The sequence below is a fragment of the Dipteris shenzhenensis genome, chromosome 10, assembly GCF_047967505.1.
Source record: "Dipteris shenzhenensis isolate YYH24624 ecotype China chromosome 10, Dip_SZ_1.0, whole genome shotgun sequence".
In the NCBI taxonomy this organism is placed as follows: domain Eukaryota; kingdom Viridiplantae; phylum Streptophyta; class Polypodiopsida; order Gleicheniales; family Dipteridaceae; genus Dipteris; species Dipteris shenzhenensis.
In genome coordinates, this window is record NC_141605.1 from 2735547 (window position 1) to 2756837 (window position 21291).

General features: G+C 41.6%; 1 protein-coding gene across 1 annotated transcript in view; it reads right to left on the minus strand.

The window, feature by feature from the left end:
- ATMIN7 (HOPM interactor 7) overlaps positions 1-21291 on the minus strand; it is a 134339-nt gene that overhangs the window by 34250 nt on the left and 78798 nt on the right. Inside the window, exons 18-29 of the mRNA XM_087380309.1 lie at positions 12860-12970; positions 12540-12724; positions 11602-12228; positions 10778-11195; positions 10405-10644; positions 10161-10284; positions 9815-9963; positions 2115-2471; positions 1802-1968; positions 1414-1706; positions 1101-1249; positions 884-1003 (exon numbers count right to left, since the gene is read on the minus strand). Coding sequence (XP_087236435.1) covers positions 884-1003; positions 1101-1249; positions 1414-1706; positions 1802-1968; positions 2115-2471; positions 9815-9963; positions 10161-10284; positions 10405-10644; positions 10778-11195; positions 11602-12228; positions 12540-12724; positions 12860-12970 — 2940 coding nt within the window. The remainder of the gene's footprint in view (positions 1-883; positions 1004-1100; positions 1250-1413; positions 1707-1801; positions 1969-2114; positions 2472-9814; positions 9964-10160; positions 10285-10404; positions 10645-10777; positions 11196-11601; positions 12229-12539; positions 12725-12859; positions 12971-21291) is intronic.

Here is a 21291-nt window from a genome sequence, read left to right on the forward strand (position 1 = left end):
GTCTACCTATCACATCTGCAAACTTGCATCTGTAACTTTCTCACCTATTGTTGTAAATAGAAAATATGTTCATGTTGCCCAATGATGGGTCGGTTCACACCTCCTCATCGGTACGTATGCACATACGGGTAGGGTGTTTTGGCTGCAATTATAGCAGATTCGATTTTGCTGGTTGAGGTTGCTGAGGTCGAAGGTGATTTCAAAGCAAGGCTTGGCTTCAAAGCAAGGCTTCCGCTTCAAAGAAAGGCTTGGTTCAGCCCAACTAGGAGTTAGAAAAGAAAAGAAATTACCCCAAGCCTTGGAGATAATCTGCCCTTGAAGAAAACTATTCGACAATCTAGTGGAAGATCTACTGCTGCTGCTGGTGGCCCTGAATCTGAATCTGAGGTTAGACTTGCGCGGACTGTGCCTGGGTGCACCGCGGACTTTGGAGTTGCGCCGCAAATTGAGGCCTTGGAGAGGCTAGAGGCGGACAGGCTAGGCTAGGTGGAGAAGCTGGGCGAGGGGCAAGGCAGAGAGGCGAGGCGGAAAGGCTAGGCCAGGCAGAGAGAGACGGGCTGCTGCTGAGCAACGGGCTGCTGAGAGAGAATCTTAGGGATAATGTACAAAATAAAACTCAGAATTAGAGAATAACTGCTTACTGAGCAGAGCAAATGATGACGTTCTCATCATACATACTGGAAGTACACAACATTCATGCTGCAGAACTAGTTATATCAAAGTGTTAACCTTGGACCTCTCTTTGATGGAAGTCTATAAAAAGCAAAGCCAAAAAAAAAGGCAACTGTTTGTTTCTTTTTTAAAAGCTGGTAGGCTGGCCGCTGGCTGGCAGCAAGGGAAATATTTGAGGTGAAGCATAGCAGTAAGAAGACCTGAGTAGTACCTGAAGGCTGTCCAGAGCACCCAGAAACAAAAGCTGTGTCATGCATTTACTCCTTACACTTGGCGCGAGAACAATTTCTTGTTCTCCAGCTGGGAGTTCAACGTCGCCAGTTCCAACACTCTGTAAATATTTGTCTCAGTTAATGACTACTTATTCTAAATTGAGGCCTTGTTTTTTCTCAAGCACACAGAAAAACTTGCAATCAAGCTCCAAAGACCTGTTCCAAAGAAGAGAGAGCTGGACTGTCAGCAGGCTGTCCCTTTCCTTTGAAGGTCAGGTTCTTTAATAGAAACGTATCCATTAGTGTCCGTCCAATTGTTTGACTCCTGAAAAATCCTCCGCTGGACTCCTTTCCTTCAGAAGTTCCTAGGAGGCAAAAAGTATAAAAGGGGATCAGCATCCTCGACAACTTGCTCAGTAAGAAGCATTATCCACATATAAGCTCACATCAAGAGGATAAGAACTTTACATTAGGTAGTTGATAATCACCAATCATAGTAAAAATGCTTGTAATAGGCTCAAAGGGATACCTTCAAAACCATTTGAATTTGGTCTATCTTGCAGCTCTCGATCCCAGGTCTCAAAAACTGGTTTTGCAGCATCTTCATTTGTGACAGTTTCCGGTGTCCCAGCAGAAGAATGTCCATTTTCGTAGTAATCGAGCCCTTCCTCATCAGATCTTCCCTCACCAAAGCTTTGTCCTGACGTTATATGACCGTCTCTAGCACTAGAAGCAATAAGATTTCTTGAGTAATCAATGCTATAACTCGCAATATTAGTCGAATTGAAAAGTTCCACCGGCTGGGTTGTATAGCAAGCGTCTCTGCGGTCACATAATATCTTAGTAAGAAAGCAAGCAAAAACAAATCCCCCTATTGAAAGGATGGAAGTAAATTGCTCTAGAATATTGCATAATACCTTAAACTTTCCAGAATAGTGGACCAATCCTTCCTATCAAATTGGTGGCCCCCTACTTCCATAAGATGTGTGAGGGCATCAATAGAAATATAAGCCAATGTCTGATCTTGCCTTGTTGCACAGTCAAGCAACAAGCTTAAAAGAGACGGCAACATGAAAGAGACTTCCTGAAAATAACCAGCGTGCAACCTGAGTCTTAAGGGCCTCAACAAACTGTGCACATTATCAAGGATGCCAAATCTGTATATTAAACTGTACCTGCATCGCCCAAACAGATCAACAAGGTGAAAAATCACTAGGAATACTCACATACCTTGTAAAAGGTACTGAAAAGGTTGCAGAGAAGTTGAAGGGAATGTATACAGGTCTCACGAAGCCAAAGATCAGCCGAGGCTGACTTCTCTATACCCTTTCCTGTATTTTTGAAATAATCAAAAATAGGAAACAGTACATCACGGAACACATTCTCCCAAAAGGATGGGGAGAATTTATGCCCTCTCTCCTTCAAGAGATCAAACAGGACTTCCAGAGCACAGTTTCGAACTTCTGTTCGAACATCTGATGTAAGCTCTGATAGACCCACTAGCATAGGAAACCAGTAATGCTCTGCTACATCAAAATCTTCTCCAGCAATCTCAATTGGCTTAGAATCTCCACCTGGGATAAGGCCCTAAAACAACATAGAAAACATGGAGAATGAATCAGCTCACTCACACTCCCTCTCCCTCCCTTCCTCCCCCCCCCCCTTCTCTCTCTCTCTCTCTCTCTCTCTCTCTCTCTCTCAACCAATGAACTTACTAAAGTGAAAGAAGCCAGAAAAGCAGGAAAGTGGGTAGTCTACCGTGAAGCACAAGCATTGACGACGACCTCACGCATTTGCGGCAAGAACATCAGAGAGAGGGGATGACAGTATCAAGGTAGGAGGGGAAATAGGATGCATACAGAGATGGCAAAGTAATTATACGGAAAAAGACATACAGAAGAGAGGGGTGCAGATAGCGCATGATGGTGCCAGGCCTATGAGATGGGCATAGAACAGATCGACTATGGCTGTATGGAATTGCACTGGAACCCTTTGGTCTGACCCGGGGGTTTCTCGAAGACTTCAACTAGCAGAGATGTCGTCTTTTGCACAGAGACACACAAGAGCATAGAGAGAGAACTTCTCACAGTGAGGATAAACCTCAGAGTCAGCTCACAGGAAGGAGATGAGAAGATACAGTGGGATATGAGGTTTTGGGGTCGTACCTATCCTTAAGTCTTTTCATTTATTTTTTTTAAAAGATTCTTAGCATAACCATTCAGTGGAAGTTCCTCGATTCAACATATGATTGAAAAAAGTATGATGCGGATTACATAGCATCTCACTTTGAAAGCTTTGAAAAAGCTCCCGGAAAATATGTTCATTTTTGTAGGCAGAATTAACGTTCCAACTCCAAAAACATCAAATGCAAAAATTTTATGTTGTCACCTAGAAAATAAATATTTATTGCTATGTTTGTCAAGTAATATACACGAAGGCTACCAGATTAACCCTTTTAAATTAAGGAATATGAGAATACAATAAATACAACTGCTTTCATAAGCTTAGGTTATGGTTGATGCGGAGTCTCCATGCCATTTGTGCCAAAACGGGTTGGGCAGTTGGCTTCTTCAATTCAAGCTCAAAAGCTTTTACCCTTTCTTCTAATTCCTTAAATATGTGTTTCGGCTCATTGTTCTCCTTTGTAAGAAGAAGAATGCCTCAAGGTGTAACGTACATAATGATGTTGTATTGAACATAAAATGATGATAAAGAGGGATCAATCTCCCTATATTTTCTTACCGCTTTGTGACACCTCTTCATGGGGAGTGATGGCAAAAGATATCCCCTATCTACTTCATTACAAGACACGGTTAGCTTGAGACCATTGATTACACATCCTCAATTCTTGGTCAGTTAACAAAGGGCATAAATTTGTGTATATACAAGCATAAAAGATATGTTTCTAAGATAGGAAACTTTGAAAAATCTCTCTCTCTCTCCCTCTCTCTCTCTCTCATAACAATAAAATTAATAAAGGGAACAAGCCAATATTCCACATTAAACTCTCAAATAAAATTTGAGAGAACTTTCGAGAGATTGGTATGACACTAGCATTTAATCCATTTTGGATTGGTTTCAAAGTATATGCTCAAACATTCTTGAATTTTGAAATTATTGAAGACCGGCCATATTTCATTAGATGTCCCAAGCTTGATGATGCAACTGCAATTTGGTCTTGGTGACATGCGACAATGTAATTACTATCTAGAGACATATCTACAATGCTTCATTGCCTTCGTATTAGCCATGTTTGGCGAACAAGCTTGTATGCTTAGAAGTGAGTTTTGGTAGTTGCACTTGAATATGGTGAACCTTTATAACAAAGTACACTTTCCTAGATGTACACATGCTCCTTGATCTTCGCAAAAGAACTTGATTAGATAGGTTTGGTAATTACCTAGGGGTTCACAATTTATGAAGGCAAATATAACCATTTTGAATAGGTGGTATGGCAAGCAAGCCTTCTTGCCATACCCCACGGTATTACACTCTATAGAGACTCACAATGTTTCAACATGCAAGGTCTTCATTACATACAAATATAGCCCCAGAGGACCGACCAAGGGCATTGTACCAGCATGCATGTAGGAATATGCTCAAGTTTCTAGCCTCGGAAAGGAAATGAAGCATTGCGATAGAATGGCAATGCTTGTTTCAATTGCCACAATATAAAGAGGGGGCCGCTCCCTTTCAGCAATGCTGAGAGGGTAGAGTACAACGGCATTCAATGACATTGATAGGTCACTTTATGACTCCAAACTATATTGTAATTAACGCTAATGTAGTCCACTATGCCAAGTTCAAAAAGAGTGGTAAGTAGACCTTAGATCCTATGGTAGCCCATTTACTATGGTATGTCATCAACATGGGTTAGGGGATTTTAAGGGGCCACAAACATTGATCATCGAATGAGGGAACCATGCCACATGGCATTATCATGATTGTCTCTCTCATATGGCTTTTCCACGCAAACCATAGACACTGCACACACTATGTCTCACACTCTAGGGCATCCAATCAGATGCAGGCATTGTGTGATTGGGCACACTGTGTCAGTGTGCCACATAAGATGGGGCCAAAACCCAAGCTTCTGTGAGAAGCTACCAGGAGGCTTCTACCTCACACATCCTCACTTAGGGTTTGCTATATGCTATTTTTATTGTTCATTCTGCAATACGCTTGCAGGATTTTCAGTTTGGTGCATCCATTGTAACCAGCAATTGCCATTCCATTTCGAGCAGTTCATTGTGTGCATTGATTCTACCTGTGTTATTGTGGGAGGGCATCAAAGCATGCAACCTTAAGCCTGAAAAGGTCAAATCACAAGGAAGAAGAAATAGATGTCTTGCAATAACTAATCTAAACTAGACTGATGTAGGTACAAAGCTGGAAAACAACAAAAAAGTTGGCACTTCAATTATGATCAGATGGATGGTGATCCAGTAATAAAACCGAAGCCCACAGCTAATGATTTCATTGAGTGGAGTCCACCACATGTACTAGCTTCCCATCATCCCGTCACCTATGGTACCTGGATAAATATTATAAAAATTGCTAACTGTGGCTACCCTCCTGAAAGGTACCAAGATCATAGCAAAAATGGTGAAATGGGACATGCTGAAGAGATGTCTTTCATGTAGCTAATAACCATTGCAATAGATTTGCTGGAGAAGATATCCAGCTAGAGTGTGAAGTCCTGTTAAAAGACATTCACACAAATGCTTCCTAATATACTGTTATAATTAATAAATTGATAAGGCCAAAACAAAAACTGGATTCCATTGAATAAAGCAGGGCTCTGATAGCATGCAACCCACCTTAGCTACAACCTACAATATACTTGGCCAAGAAATCATTCATCCTTACGAATTGTCTAAAAAAGATCCGCATCGATGTATCGAGGAGGCTAGCCGTAATCAGATACCACAAAAGTTGCCACATGCTGTCAGCAGCCAGCTCATGCATATGCTAAGGAGACATACTAAGCCTGGCTGCTCTATGCTCTATTATCCTCGCATACATAAGGAGATGCATCCAAGGGCAGATCATTGAACAAATGTATCATTACGTACTACTCAAGGACACACAAAAACGCTAGCCTATACGAGATGGATTGCAGCACACATCAGTGTACTGTATAGTTACACTTTGCACTTCGATTTTTGTATTGCTATAGGGAACCACTAGGCTCTCACTTTGATATTTTCTGCATTGTAGTAGATGTACCTTATCTTCTAGGCCTCTTTTGGTTGTCTGAGGAGTCTAAGAGTTGTTCTTCCTTTCTTTCTCTATTTTTTCCTCTGCGTATGCTTAAATCTGAGCAACAGTCAATTACAGGTTTCCATCCAAGGCCGTTGACAAAAAAAATGTGTTTCTGTCAATGCAAATATTTCCGTTGGTCAGCCTCCTCCTTTCTCTGATTTCAGATGTTGCAGAATGTCACAGTTATTTGTTATAACCTCCTTCAGAGCCCTTTTTAATGTATTCTTGGACTGATGCAAATGTTCAACCACTCACATTCATAAGGCACTTTGACCACTTTCAAACTGCTGCTCGCGTCTTGAATACACAGGCCTTGGAGGCTTTTAATATGACAGGTACTGTTGCAGGTCGACATTTGCAGAGGCATTGCAATGGTTCAACATCATGCTTGTTTGCTGTGATTTCTTCTTGCAGGTTCCTCTACCTTCTGATTGCAGTTTTGTCAGTGAAGGCACTGCTGCGTTTGTGCTTCTGTCAGTTCAAATTCTGATTTAGCCTATATCTAGATGAATCCAGGAACATGCCCAAACTCATCCTTTGAAAACAGAACATAGTGCAGTTTCAATCTCATGATAGTCACTCATAAAGTCGAAAACCATAAACTCCATCATGCATAGCAGGGACTAGCTACTGAAATCCCCACTGACGTCATCAGCGCCCACTAGTGGGTGTAGACCATAGTATAAATCCACACACATACTTGGGCATCATGTATATAAAGTCTTCGTACTGAATTTCTGTCAGCACTCTGGAGGTGAAGGTAGACTAGGCCATGACGAAGGCTAGCACTAAAGGAGAAGGCTATATGATTCTTTGATTTCAGCCACTTGCCTTTTGTCATGTCAAAGCCCTTCCTATGCCATGTGCCTATGACAGGCCGTCAACGATCCTTAAGGTGCTTTCCTTACTGCTCATTGTCCCATGACCAGATTATCGAAAAACATTGCTGATTATTTCTTTGCAGGTTTTCGTTGAGCAGCTGCTCTGAGTTTCACCTCCAAAAGAACATCAAATCTCTGTGATTTGCATTGATGCCACTAATCTTCGTCTTAGGTCAATTGTAATGGTTGGGGTTGTCTACCTCCGTTTGCAGGTTGTTCCAGGTACATTTCTGTGTATGTTTACCTTCTTACTTCTGTCTGCTGCTGCTGGTTTGCACTGCAAATTTCCGCAGATGCTCTGCAATGTGTTGCACGCTTACGTTCAAATCCGCTCCTTGTTCTTCATTAGCAGATCCCCGCTCCTCAGCTGCAAGATGCCATTCTTATGGTTCATCTTTGCTGGTTGGTGTTTTATTGCTTGGTTTTCTGGCAAGTCTTCTTCTACGCAGTACGCCTGTGCAGGATTACCTTGCTCGCTTGCAATAAAGCAAGTCTTCTTCTTCCCAAACTTCTGCAGAAGTTCTCTTCTTTGCTTGAGACTCATATAGGATCTTCCAGGGATCTGAAACCCACACTGTTGTATGTGTACAAGCTACAGGACTGCCCAACAGATGGGTTCACAGGTGTAGCTTCTACCTTGCTCTAATACCATGAAAGAGGCTCACTAGATTGCCAAGTATGCTCCTGCACCTCCTAACACATCTCATTCCTACAACACCCTTTTCCTTGAAGTGTGACTTCTCCTAGAACATGCCTGCGCAACTCGAGCAGTTTCACAAAACCCACAGGCCTCCATTTGTAAAAATCACACTATTTTTGGTGCTGTTCTCGCCTTTTATGGTTTGTGAATCCACTTCTATCCTCCTGTAGTTCCCCTGCCACTTGACCATTGAGCCCATAAGCTTCTTTCACCTCCTACATCCTGTTGCCACCTCTTTCAGCAAATTGTGAATTTACCTGACCTATCTGAAGCCTCCTCTTGCATACTAGCTAAGATGCTTCTTGCCCATCTCCAGTGCAAACCCAGAACTGTGATTTGAAGATTTTGGATGTCCACAAGAGAGATTTGGCAGATGTCCCCCCCACCCCCTTTTTAATTTCTTTTTACAAAAAACTACTACTATGTATAACTGAATACATGGAAACAGGAAGGAACCTCTATTAAATTTGGAGGATAATCTGCTACTTGGAGTACTTGGCATCCATTTTTATTTGTATCAGAGCCAAAACCTAAAATTGTGATTGGATCATGTAATGATATCTAACTTGTCTCGACACTTTCGCATGATGCGATACAGTCTAGCATGTGCTTTTAATGAGATTTGTTGATAGTTGGATTCTGAGAGGGATCATGCAATGATATTGTCCTAGCAGTTTGGCTTGATATGATACAGTCTAGCGTGTGTTTTGGTTGAGATTTTTTGATAGTTCGATTTTGGGTTATGATAGTTGGAGGTGACGTGTGGCAATGCTTTCAGGAAAAATTGATGTCTGTTAGGGAGGAGTTTGGACTCAGCATTCTAGTTTGCTGAGTTAGTAGCCCGAAATTTGTAAGAATTAGCATCCTGCTGGAGAACCCACAGAGCTGGTTTCAATGAACTTCAAATTTGAGGAGTTGTTCATTTATTCAGCTGGTATATGTCTCCAGCCTCACTCTCCACCCCTCCTCATCGTGCTCCCAATAGAAGAGGCGACAAGAGTCTGGTATCTCTGCATTGTGATAATTCAGTGTGTTTGATTTGGGGTATCAGAAAATGGGACAAGCCACTAAAACGCTGCCTGAGAAGGCAATCAGACCCAGCACTCGTCTCACAGTAAGCTGTGCACCTGAAGACCCAATGTTCATTCGTCTCACGGTAGGCTGTGCACCTGAAGACACAATGTTCATAGGTCTCAACCTCCTATGCATCACCTGTCAGACAGAGCGTTTTGATATGGAGGGGCGATTCCCACATCCCATCATAATGTTGACAGAATGTAATGTACTGACCAAATGCAATCCTCGTTCATATGACAGATGCATCCGACCCTCCATGGCTAAGTATGAAGACATCAGGGAGACTTGCAGAGGTCATACCAACACGTCTCGGAAACAAAGGTTGACTTACATAGTCACATCTTGTACTCCTCTATGTCCCCAACAGATCCCCTAGATGTACCAGTGCTAACCCTCACGAACTTTAGTTGAATCTCCACTCTATTGCGACCAACTACAACATTCAAAAAGTAAACTCCATCTCACACACATTAGCAACCAGATAAATGCAATTATGATAGAATGATCCTATCAAATTGTATATTCCTCCTGGTGAACTTTGGAGGTCAAGAAGTGTTATCCCCAAGGCTGAATGCGATAGCACCATCCAAGCCAGGGGCTTTCCAAAAGGCCCAACACTATAAGCATCTCAGATGTTTCATGTCATACAAAAGCAGGAAACCTTTAATAGCTGTAATACCTTGCACAGACACAATAGGCAAATTTGTCAAAGAGGTAAAGAAAAGCACCAGGTTACAAGATATTCAATGTACATCCCACTTGAAATATTCTTACACTCAAATATCATAGTCCAGATTTTAGAACTCTTAAAACATGATGACTTCTATTCGTGAACTGAACCATCATACAAGCAATTGTGCTCATTAGCATTGGACGGATGTGGTTTGGGCTAAGAACAAACAGTGAGCACTCTCTATGTTCTTGTTGATGGCAATTTTGACTTTTCTGTTAGCTTTATTCAAGGAAAGCAAAAAGAGAATTTGTCAAAGTTAGTCAAGAGTCCCTACCTCTGCAAGGCGATCTTCACATATACGCAGAAGCGCAATGGACTTTAAACTTATTCTTGTGGAGCTCTTATTATTGGCAAAAGCGATCAGACAATGAACACAATCCATAAAACAGTCTCCAACAACCTGATCAAAGTGCTCCAAAACGACTGCAAAAAATGACACCCACGGATTAGCACATAGCCCAGCTCCTACTTTGATCATACATATGAGTTTTAAAGAGATAGCAGAGTGTCGTTTGCTTATACTGTGATTAATTGGTTAAAGAACATAAACACATCCAGGGTTTTAGATTCACTTTTGATCCTAATGCCAGCTGTCTAAAATAAGGGCTTTGTGTACCCACCTTGCTCCATATTTTCGAATGCATTTTCAGCAATAGACTCAGCATCATCACAAGCAGCTGCCTTAAAGACCATGAACACACTTCGCCAGCCAGATTTTATGCTTCCAACTTTTGATCTGATCATCTGGGGAATAAAGAACATATCATACTTTCAGAATAAGTTAAAGAAAAACCAAATCTGCCTAAAAATCCAGGTGCAATAATAGGCGGATAGAAAAGAGATTGCACAATCGACAAAACTCACTTGTACAATGCAATCTACAATTAGAGCACGTATTGTAGCACTTCGACTGTTACGTATGAGAACCACAAATGGCTTCAAAATGTCATTTTGGAAAGTAAAGTTTGTTAGCTCAGCACGTTCAAGATACTTGATCCCCAGTTGCCTCAGAGAATCTATTGTGTACATCGCAATCTGTTCATCAGGATGACTTCCTGCAGAAACAAAATGCTGGGAGAGAACCAACCATATCCTTGCCCAGACCTGAAGAACCACAGCTTCCCCATTAGAGAGTGAGCCTTATTACATACTGCCTCTAACATATCCTCTAGCAATCTGGCATAATAATACCTCCTAAACAAAATCCATCTTGACTATATTCAATAACAGTACTAACCATGCGTATACGGGCCATGTTGTAGTAACTAATCTCAACAAGCTTCTGCAAGCTAAAAACCCTGGGAGGAGTTTGCTTTAACTCTTCTGCAGACACTCCACATAAAGCTGTGAAGAACTCAACAATCACATCACTTGGTAGCTTTACACTGTTAACAAAAACTTGCTCCAGTGGCTTTCCTGCCAATTCACTGAGGGAGTGAGCTAACGCATCCCTGGAAATTTGGTTGGATCCTATCATCAGGGTCATCAGGATGGAAGGTGATGATGTTATATATTCAAGTCTTGAAACACACTCTAGAACTGCATTCCATGTATCTTCCAGCGCATCAGGTTCTGTGTCACTCAACACAAGAAGGGTTCGAAGGGCCTCTACATTCTTGCTCCTCATCTCCTTTGGTGCATGTAGAAAAGTGAACCTGCACACGAGTGGAGGTATCACAAACATCTCAGACATTAAAAGCCACCGCTTTAATAGACTCAAATTGCAGAATGAGGACTAGGTAAAAGGTGGCATACAATCAGGGTGCATTTGTCAAAAAATACTTAGATGGAGCATGGTGACTTGTGAGACGGCTAAATTGAGTTGCACGAATACGGAGACAGAATAAAGCAGATTCGGTGAAAGACTACCAGAGAGGATCCTTAAGAAGAAGCACAGTAAATCATAGCATCAAAACAAAAGGCCAGAAAAGCACAGCATTACAATTTCTGATCAAGGTACAAGCGATTCCCATGGTTAAGATCTACTGAAACAATACGTGAGGAGGATACTTGAATAGTACAAGGACTATTAAGTGGAGTTTTACAAACATTATTTCCTACCTCACCAACGATGTCAGAAAAGCATAACGCATGGTGTCCATGCCAAGAACCTTTGTAAGGTGAATTCCCGCTCTGAATCCCTGCATACATAATAAGACCCGTGGCTTGTTGTCACTATCTTCCATCGTGACAGAAAATGCAACAAGAAGAGGCCACCCCATTGCATCCAACATTGGCCTGACAAGTTCCATTTGCTTGGCTGTATAGAAGACACCTCTTCTCACAACTCCTTTCTTGAACAAAGCTTGAGTCCGTTTGATAATTTCTTCACTTTCCTTCTTAGCATCCACAGCAGCCTTTCTCCGAGGCAATCCCAAGTTAAGTATGCTGACCAAATGACTTCTTTCCTCTGTATCAGGTTTGTGCCATGCTCCTTTTCCTGAAGGGTGGCTATCATCTTTCATCTTTATTTCTTCCTTTACAATGGAATCATATATCTCTTCTAGCAGCTCTTTTGGAGCAGCCTCTTCTGAATCGCTTCCTGAATTTATTCGTAAAAAATCTGCCCTTGTCATTTTAGGCCATACCATGGGGTTGTGAGCATCTGTATTAAGCATGATAACTGCATAAGCAAGCACATATGCAGCATCCGCAGTGCCGAAAAGGCCAGGATTGTCACGGCAATACCTAATTGAAAAAGAACTAGTTAATATCACTTGCTGGGTATCCTGTCAACCAACAAATCAAAATTCACATACGTAGCAATATTCTGTGACCTGATATGCATGTCTCATGATCACATTGCCATCCTAAACCACTACTATTGCACTTTCAAAAACTCCGACAACATGAGATACAATAATGCCTGTGCAAGCAAAGCTTTGCAAAGCACCATTTTTGTGGTTTGTTTATGAGCTAGGAGTGAGCATGCATCACCATGATACAAACGCCAAGCTACTTGTCCCCCTCAAAACATGAAATAAAGAATAACCATTTACCGCTCCGCAAATTTCTCCATTATCCGATCAATTTTTTGTGCCTCTCCTGGGAGCCGGAAGCCTTTTAAGAACTCTCTAATTGCAAGATCAAACTTCATGCCTTTGAAGTTCATGGCATCAACATATGCGTGCATAACCGCAAGAGGAAATTCTTCATGTTGACCAAGGTATTCACCAATAATGCTCTACATAAGAAAAATTGAACATACATAGTATTAGGAGCATAAGGCATATCTCGTGCACCTAAAGCTTATGGCATCAATAAACGTATGCATAACTGCGAGAGAAACTCTTCGTGCTGACCCAAGATATTCACATACCTTGTCTAGACCTGGTGTTGACAGTAAAAAATTTGCTATTGATAAGGGTGTGTTCTCAATCAGCTTATTGGCTACAAGAAAATTGATGCCTTTATCTGGCTTCCGGTTAAACTGTCAAGCATCAGAAGGCACAAGATCAAGGAAAGAAGGGCGTGGGACACGCATGTTTTTTTTCTGGCAGGGGAGCGGGGGATGATTGCAGTGAAATCAACTTGTCAAACTCCAAAATGACAACAGGAAAAGAGTCCATATACAGAGAACCCTTGACCATCATTCAACATTTCAACCCTCACCAAACAATTAAAAAAGGTCACAAGAAGGGATCGTTTATGCCAAAAGGCTAGCAATATTACCTAGAATGCAGATATCAACAACTATTAACCACAATATTCGTTGACATATCCAATTCTTTTCACAAGTATAGTAGCCAGATGTGTGGAACGGTCACGTATGTAACTTCTACAGCATGTTTTGTTGTGTAAGAAAAATGCAACAATGTTTTTACCTTTGTTGTAAACGGCCTCATGGATACCCATGTTCCAAATTTGAATACCACAGACATACTACTTCAGATATTAGAAACAGCAAGAGCTCAAAAGAAACAGAATCAAATAAACAAAACGATTTTTCATGTAGGTAGACAAAGCCATAAACTTGAAGCTTTAGCCAAGAAGTATGTAGCTACTAACATTTAAGTAAAACCATGTAGCCTGAAGCCACATTCATCTCCATCATGAACACAATGTTACAACACAATATAAATGAGGCCTCTCCCCCCCCCCCAAAAAAAGCTAAATATCTGTCATTCACATTTGAATACCACATACGTACTACTCCAAATATGAGAAAAGAAGAGCTTACAAGAAACATGTGGTTAACACCTTGAAATGAGGTTGCATCAGCATTCATTAATTACAAATCACAAAACCAGAAAGATTGATCGTGCCAGTAGACAAAAGCCATAAACTTGAAACTTAAGCCAAGAGGTACGCAGCTACTAACTTTTAATCAAAACCATGCAGCCAACCTTGAAACATCCACTTTCATCTCCACGATGAACCCATGGGTGAAAACAAAATGAGTCCAAAAGCTGAAGATCTGTCCTCCATGTATGCCAAAACCAGTAACAAAATGTAGTTGATGTTTAAAACTAATAAGTTCATCTACTTTTTCTGGACAAAGCAAAAAATATATCGACAAACATGAAATCCAAGGTGATGCAAGTCATCGGATGTTACTTATCCAATGCAAATTGCTAAGTACTCTGATCTCGATGATCAGATACAGGGCTACATATCACCTAATCAAAAACCTGAGAAATTTTGTGCTGGCAAACTGCTGTTGCCAACCTGTAATGGGAGCAATGTCCGCAGGACGGCAGCATCAATCTCCCACCAAGCCTCTGGGACGGCAGCATCAATCTCTAGTATCCTCTTGTTGGCTCCTTGCCCATGAGATACACTGGAGAGCCTCTGCCGCTACATCTCTTAACTTTGTGTGCTAGACAGCCTACTACTCAATCTCCTCTCTACACTCTACAAAGACTTGCAATCCATTCAAAAGTTCTCTTCCTATCCACAACTAGCTCAGGAACTTGGGCGAGCCCTTGAATATATGTGCAAGCCGGCCAAGCCCCCTACATCGAAGAGTATTCCTAAAGGTACTTCAAAGGTACCCTCTCGTCCCTTCCCCCCATTCAAATTAAAGCTACCTCAAAGGTACCCTCTCGCCATTCCAACCTAGGAGCATGTTATTCCTAGCCCCCCTTCTACCCACGACTATCAAGCCACCCTAGCCAGTGAATCTTGTGTCCCATTCGAGCCACTCCATAGAAAGTTTCTGAAGTCTCCTAGATTGAATACAGCCTCAATGAAAGCATCAACAAAATACAACCTACCATATAGTAGCAAGGAGAACTTAGTTCACCACAAAAAATCTACTTCAGAGAAAGTAGTTGACTGTGCTCCGTAGAGCAGATTCCTCCAAAAGCGGAGCAGCTTGCTGCTGGTCTGAAAATTAACCCACCTAGCATCCCAAGTATTGCACCGCATGCTCTCAAGGGATCCAACAAAAATCCAAATGTCTCTCCCAAAACAGAGAATCCTCAAAATCTATGAGGAATCCTTTGTGCTGACGTCTTCTCCCCTGAGCAAGGACAGTTCTAGTATAAGAGCTAATGGCCGCGCTCCAAGCTCTCAGCCCTCCATCCACATACAAGGAAGTGCTTTTTGCCAACTCGGAATAAAAGAGCTCATAATCTGGGTGGATCAGCAAGCGCAAGTAGATCAATCCAACGCTCCACAGTGCAAGAAGTCGCCCATGGGAAAAGCGCTGAGGGGCTTCCTTGACAAACCGATCTAAAGAGCTAAAAGGCATCACCTATCGATTCTTCAATGAGAACTTGGCTGAACTTCCATATACAAATTGATGAGACATCCCCTAGTCCACCGCTCCAAAATTGTATTTACAGTGGGCTTCGAAGGTGGTAGTTGGTAACATGTTCATGTAAATGTGTTCAAGAGTAAAAAATAAATCCTATGACCATAGAGATAAGAAAATTTCTGCATCATATTTCATAATTCACATGCGACTTTTTTGTCATAGGCAAAAAGCATGATTAACCAAGGACGTCAACGTTGCAATGAAGCTCACCTTTTGATACCAAATGTTTCCAACATTTGACCATTCAAAATGCCAATTGCATGCACTTAACACCCCCGCCAAACACACCCCAAATAAAAAAGGTGATGGGGAGGTGTGTGTAAAATATGATATACATGGTTTCCACCCCCCCGCCCAAAAACCTGCTTCAGCCCAGCCCGTGTGTGAGCTATCGTGGCTTCCTGCGCCCTTTTACGGTTTTTGCGTCAGCCCATGAGCCCAAGCCCTGCCTCTGCTCTGCTTTTCAAGCCCTCTCTTGCCCTCATTTTTCTGCTGCAGGTCCCATCATAAATCAGAACAGTGCTGTACTGTTCCGTACAGCCTGTACGGATTTCGTACATACTGTATGGCCAATCCCAGGCTCCTCTGCGCAGCTTTGTCGTGAGCCATTCTGTGTTTTTCTCCCCGTTATTATCAGCCCCTTCATCCTTGTTCTACGCTCTATTTCAGTCACTATCCTCTTTCACTCTCTCTTTCTACCCTTTACCTTCAACCTGTTCTACGATCTCTTCCTTTCCTACCTCTCCTTTTTTGTTTTACAAGTTTCCAATGACTATAAAGACATACATAAATAAAAGGCAAAAGCAAGATTTGGGTCAGGACCTATTTCTTTGGAGGCTCACTTAGTTTATGATGTGATGCATGAAGGTTTTGATGATACACGCAAGGATTGGAAGGATCCTACTCCCACAGTTGGAATTATGGTGGAAGTAGAGGATATCGTCAATCCGGTGCGTGAGTATGCCAAGCATGCACTTTTTTTTTTTTCCCAGGAAGGATGCCGGCTGTAGCGGATGTTGGAAATTGATTGACACGCACTTTGGGGGACTGTTTTGTTTGCAAAATGCATTATGCAGCTAGGGGTTTCTTTGAAGTGATTATGGTGGATGAACAACACAAGCAGATGCTACTTGAGCACTCCCCTCTTTTTTAGGCCAGAAAATGGTACATGTTCTCCCTTGGTCGCCTACCAAGGATTATCAAGCTTTGATCAGGCATCGTTGTCCTGTGTGGGTGAAGGTTGTGGAAGTGCATTTTACAAGTTGGGCTTATTTGCAGGAGCTTGCTTTGAATGTAAAAGGTTTGGGCACATGGCTTCACAATGCCCGCTAGTCATGCATAAAATTGCTCCAGATGCTATGCCTGCTAATATGCATCCTAAGGATACTTCTGTCTCTTCTTAGGCCAAGAATAAGTCAAATAAACCAGCAAATGCAGCTCAAGATAAGGGGAAAGCTCCTGCTGCATCAAATGCTACTATTTCTCCCTTAATGTCTTCAACTTCTCAATTGAAAGTAAGGGAAAAAACTTTGCAGGAAGCTTTGCAGAGTCCAAGAAAAGTTATGACAGCAAGGAGACCTCTTCCATCACGTACTTGGAATGGTTCGTCATCGAGTGGGAACACTCCTCAAGAAAATTCAAGGATTGGAATTACTTGGGCTGCAATAACAGCCAATCGTGCCCTCTTTCCAGAAGAGGAAGTGGCTGCTCTTTTATCTTCTCCACAGACATTAGTTTCATCTCAAGGTCGGGGGCCGGATCCTGAGGTTGAAATGCAAACTTGAGCTTTTGGGTTCCCCAATGTAAATACTTTGTAAATATGTTGTCATACATAAAGTGTCTTACTCTCAATGTACAGGGTCTCTACGATCCCAGGAAATGGAAGTTGGTTTGGGGTTATCTGCATCAAATGCAGCCTGACATAATTGCATTGCAGGAGCACAATCAGCATGTGTGCTGGTCATTATGGGCATTTCTCTGGTTATGATATTTTCTATGCAAGAGAGCATACTTTTTCAAGGGTGGTTTTCTTGGTGAAACATGAATTACAGCCAGTGGTTGCTCTAAATGATAGTAAAGGTAGATGGTTGATTATCCAATGTCTTATGCAGGGGGAAGTTTTTTAGTTTTCTTCGGTTCATGCGCCACAATCCTCTCGTAGTAGAGGTTTAATTTGGACTGATATGCAAAGTTATCCCTGGAAACTACATGCATTCATTTGTGGAGACTTTAATAATGCTCCCCAACTAGGTGATAATACATCAGGTCATACTCATATGCTAGCATCAGAGCTTCAGCACTGGTCTACTTTATTGACTCAGCTTCCCCTTATTGATTTGTGGAAAGAATCACAGCCTATGCTCCCTAGTTACACTTTCCAACACAATGCTCAATCTGCTTATCGGGCTCGGTTGGATAGATGGTATAGAGTTTATCCTCAGCATTATGATTTTCTCACTGTCAATTTATGGGTGGATTACACGTTTACACATTTTGATCATGCCCCTTTGTGGTTGAGGATTGCTCTCCATGAGAAACCTGATGACAGGCTTGTTCATAGAAGAATGCTGATTGTCAACAACAGTTATTTGCAGCATGAAGCATACAAGACTTTGGTCAAAGATGCGGTTCAGCCACTATCTCAACAGACTACCATTGGTATTGATTTTGCATGGGAAGCCTTTGTCACACAAATGCAAGCTGTCATTCGTAGTTATGGCAAAAACTACATGAAGATCTTGCGGGATAATGTTGCTCAGGCAAAGTCTCAGTGTTAGTCTTTCACAGAGTTGAGTCACCTCAGGAATCTTTCTTATCAAGAAAATCAGATTTTATGTCAGGCAAAATATTATTTGCAATGCAATGACAATAGGAAAATAGCTAAATGGGAAACACAGTCTTCTCAAAATATTCGCGGGGCTTTCTTACCAGATGGTGTTTGGACTTCTTCCAGGGCACAGCTTGCTACAGCTTGTGTTCGACACTTTTCCTCTCAATTTGGAAAAGCTGATTTACCTTCGCAAGAGGTTATTACAGCAAGGCGAAAATTATTACAGCATGTCACTCCAAGGTAGAGGCCTTGGATTTGAAAGCTCCTTTCACCGAACAAGAGCTAAGTGATGCTGTCAAATCATGTGGTAGATGGAAATCCCTTGGCTAGGATGGTCTCACTGTGGAATTTTACTTGGCTTTTTGGGATCAGCTGAAAATCCCTTTGCTGCAAATGATTAATACTGCTTGGCAAAATCAATGTATACCGGATGCTTGGAAGAAAGGGTTGGTTAAACTTCATCCCAAGAAGCCCATTTGTGAGTCATAAGCTGATTGGAGGCTCGTTACTTTGATGCCGGTGATATATAAGATAATCACCAAAATGGTGGTTGATCGAATCAAGGAATATTTACATGATGGCCTGCATTCAGCTCAGTATGGCTTTATTTCACGACACCATATTACAGATAACATTGCAAATGCCTATGTTGGGATTGAGTATGCCAAGTATACAGAGCAGGATGTGCTTATCCTGCAAGTGAATATTGCGAAGGCATTTGACACCATTCAATGGGACTTTATAGCTCAGACTATGCAGGCTTTGGGATTTGGTCCAAAATTGCACCATGTTATCTTTCAGCTTTATCAGGATAGCAAAGCAGCATGCATTCTATCTGGAAACCTATCAAAGCCCCAGACTCTTAGATGTTTAGTTAGGCAAGGTTACCCTCTCGGTGCTATTTTGTATGCTATAGCCACGCATCCAATGCTTCAATATATTGATCATTTGGTGGCGACAAATACATTACATGGGCTGGAAATTCCTACAAGTCGCTCATTGGTTGCTCAGGCTTATGCAGATGATTCATTCTTCATGCCAAAAAACATCCAACAAATCTTTCTTCGCTAATGCAAGCTCTCTCTTTGTATGGAATGGCTGCTGGCTTGCATATTAATTTTCAGAAATCCCGCTTGTTGCCATTGCATTCTAAGGATTGGCAAAGACTGCTCTGGCCGGGGGAAATTGTTCCACCAACTCAATTGATTTGTTATCTGGGATATCCCTTAGGTTGGAGCATTACTCGCCGTCAACAGATTGACTGGGTTCTTACTAAATTGAAGAAAAAACTGCAATATTGGAAGTTTGCTACTTGGATGCTGCATGTCCGTCTTCGCATTGTTCAATCTACCTTGGTGGCTTATATTCAGTTTTATATGCCATTGATTTTCTTCACTAAGAAGGATTTGTCTTCCTTCATGTCCACCATTATGGAAATTTTCTAGCGATCAAAGCATGGTAAGAAAAGCTTGCGAATTCTTCCAGTACAAAGATTGTGCTCGCCCAAATTGCATGGAGGGTTGAATATACTTAATATACATGTGCACATTTTAGCTCATAAAGAAAAACTGATGCTTCAATTACTTCAAGATGATCAGCCTTGGGCGGCTATGATGCGCTCTTTACTGGTTCACATCACCACTCTGCATTTAGTTTTTGGCAACCCATGCGGTGGGATTTCCTTTTGGGCTGCATTGAAGGCAAAATCAAAGGTTGTCCTATGGTCTCTCTTATGTTTTTAGATTGGAAGCACATTCTTTCACACTTGGCATGGAATGGAAGAGACTCTTTACAGGGCAACTCTTTGCGAGTTGAGAGCATCCATTGGTCACGGGTTTTTTCTACTCCCTTGGCTTTGCAAGAGCCTCGACGCTCTTATTTTCTTAATATAAAGGGGATTTCCACTGTTGCAAATGTTATCAATGATGATGGTACTCTTTTGTCCTTCCCTTTGGCTGCTGCAAAATATGATTTGGGTATGCACTATCGTCCTCTAAGGCAAGTCGTTACTCGAATGGTTCAGCCATTTCAGCCAATACCGCTTTTAGAGCTTCAAGACAAGCTTCAAGATTGGACCCTTCTTCCTTTATACTCATATGTTCGTCCTTTGAAGCTGTCTCATATAACAGTCCCTTCTTTACATAAAGTTTTGATATAACCACCTTGGGTGGCAGTCAGAGCCAATCAAATTTGGACATTGCATCATCCACTCAAATGGTGGAGAAAGAGATTGAAGCAAATTTGGCACTCTAAGGTTCCATTACGCCAACAGGTTTTTTTATGGCGTGTTCTGTTAGGGGTTGTACCATCAGGACAGCTTTTATCTTGCAGACGCATTGCTCCTGCTACATGTCATCAGTGTTTCTCTCCCAGGGAATCTGTATCTTATATCTTTTGGCATTGCTCTGAGACACAAAATTTCTTGGGTATCCTTCACGACAGATTCAGATTGTGATTCTCTCAGGCTATTTTTGGCAAGCATTTCTGGTTGTTTGGGAGATATCCTAAACGGCCAGACTTTGATTTGTTCTTTAGCTGGGTTCGCTACTAGGCACTCTAGACTCTCTAGAAAGCTAGGAATCACCGAGTCTTCAGTGATCCAGTTTTTTCTAGTTCTGTTTTCTTCCGTCGTTCTTTGCAACAATCGTTCTTTGATTGTTTGCAAACTCAGTGCATAGATCAAGATGTATATTTCTCCTACATGGACATTTTTGCTTGATGCACTATTTCAGCTTACCAGTTTTTTTTTGGATAGCTATCTTGTAATATAAAGCACTCAAAGTTTTCACTTAAAAAAAATATGTGTGTGTGTGTGTGTGTGTGTGTGTGTGTGTGTTAAAAACATGCCAGATGACAAGCTCTCACAAAAAAGGATGCTCATAATCAATAACAGTTACCTGGGGCATGATACTTTCAAGGCCATGGTTTCTAATGCATTTAAGCCTCTTTCACGTCAAAGTCTCACTAACATTGATTATGCTTGGACTGCTTTTGTTGCTAGAATGGAAGCAGTTATTCGTGAATATGGGAAAAATTATATGGAAATTTTGAGACTCTATTGCTCAGGCCAAAAGCATTTGTCAATCTTTGATTGAGCTCAGCCACTTTCGTGCTCTATCAGTTGAAGAAAACACGTCCTTATGCCAAGCAAAACATTGTC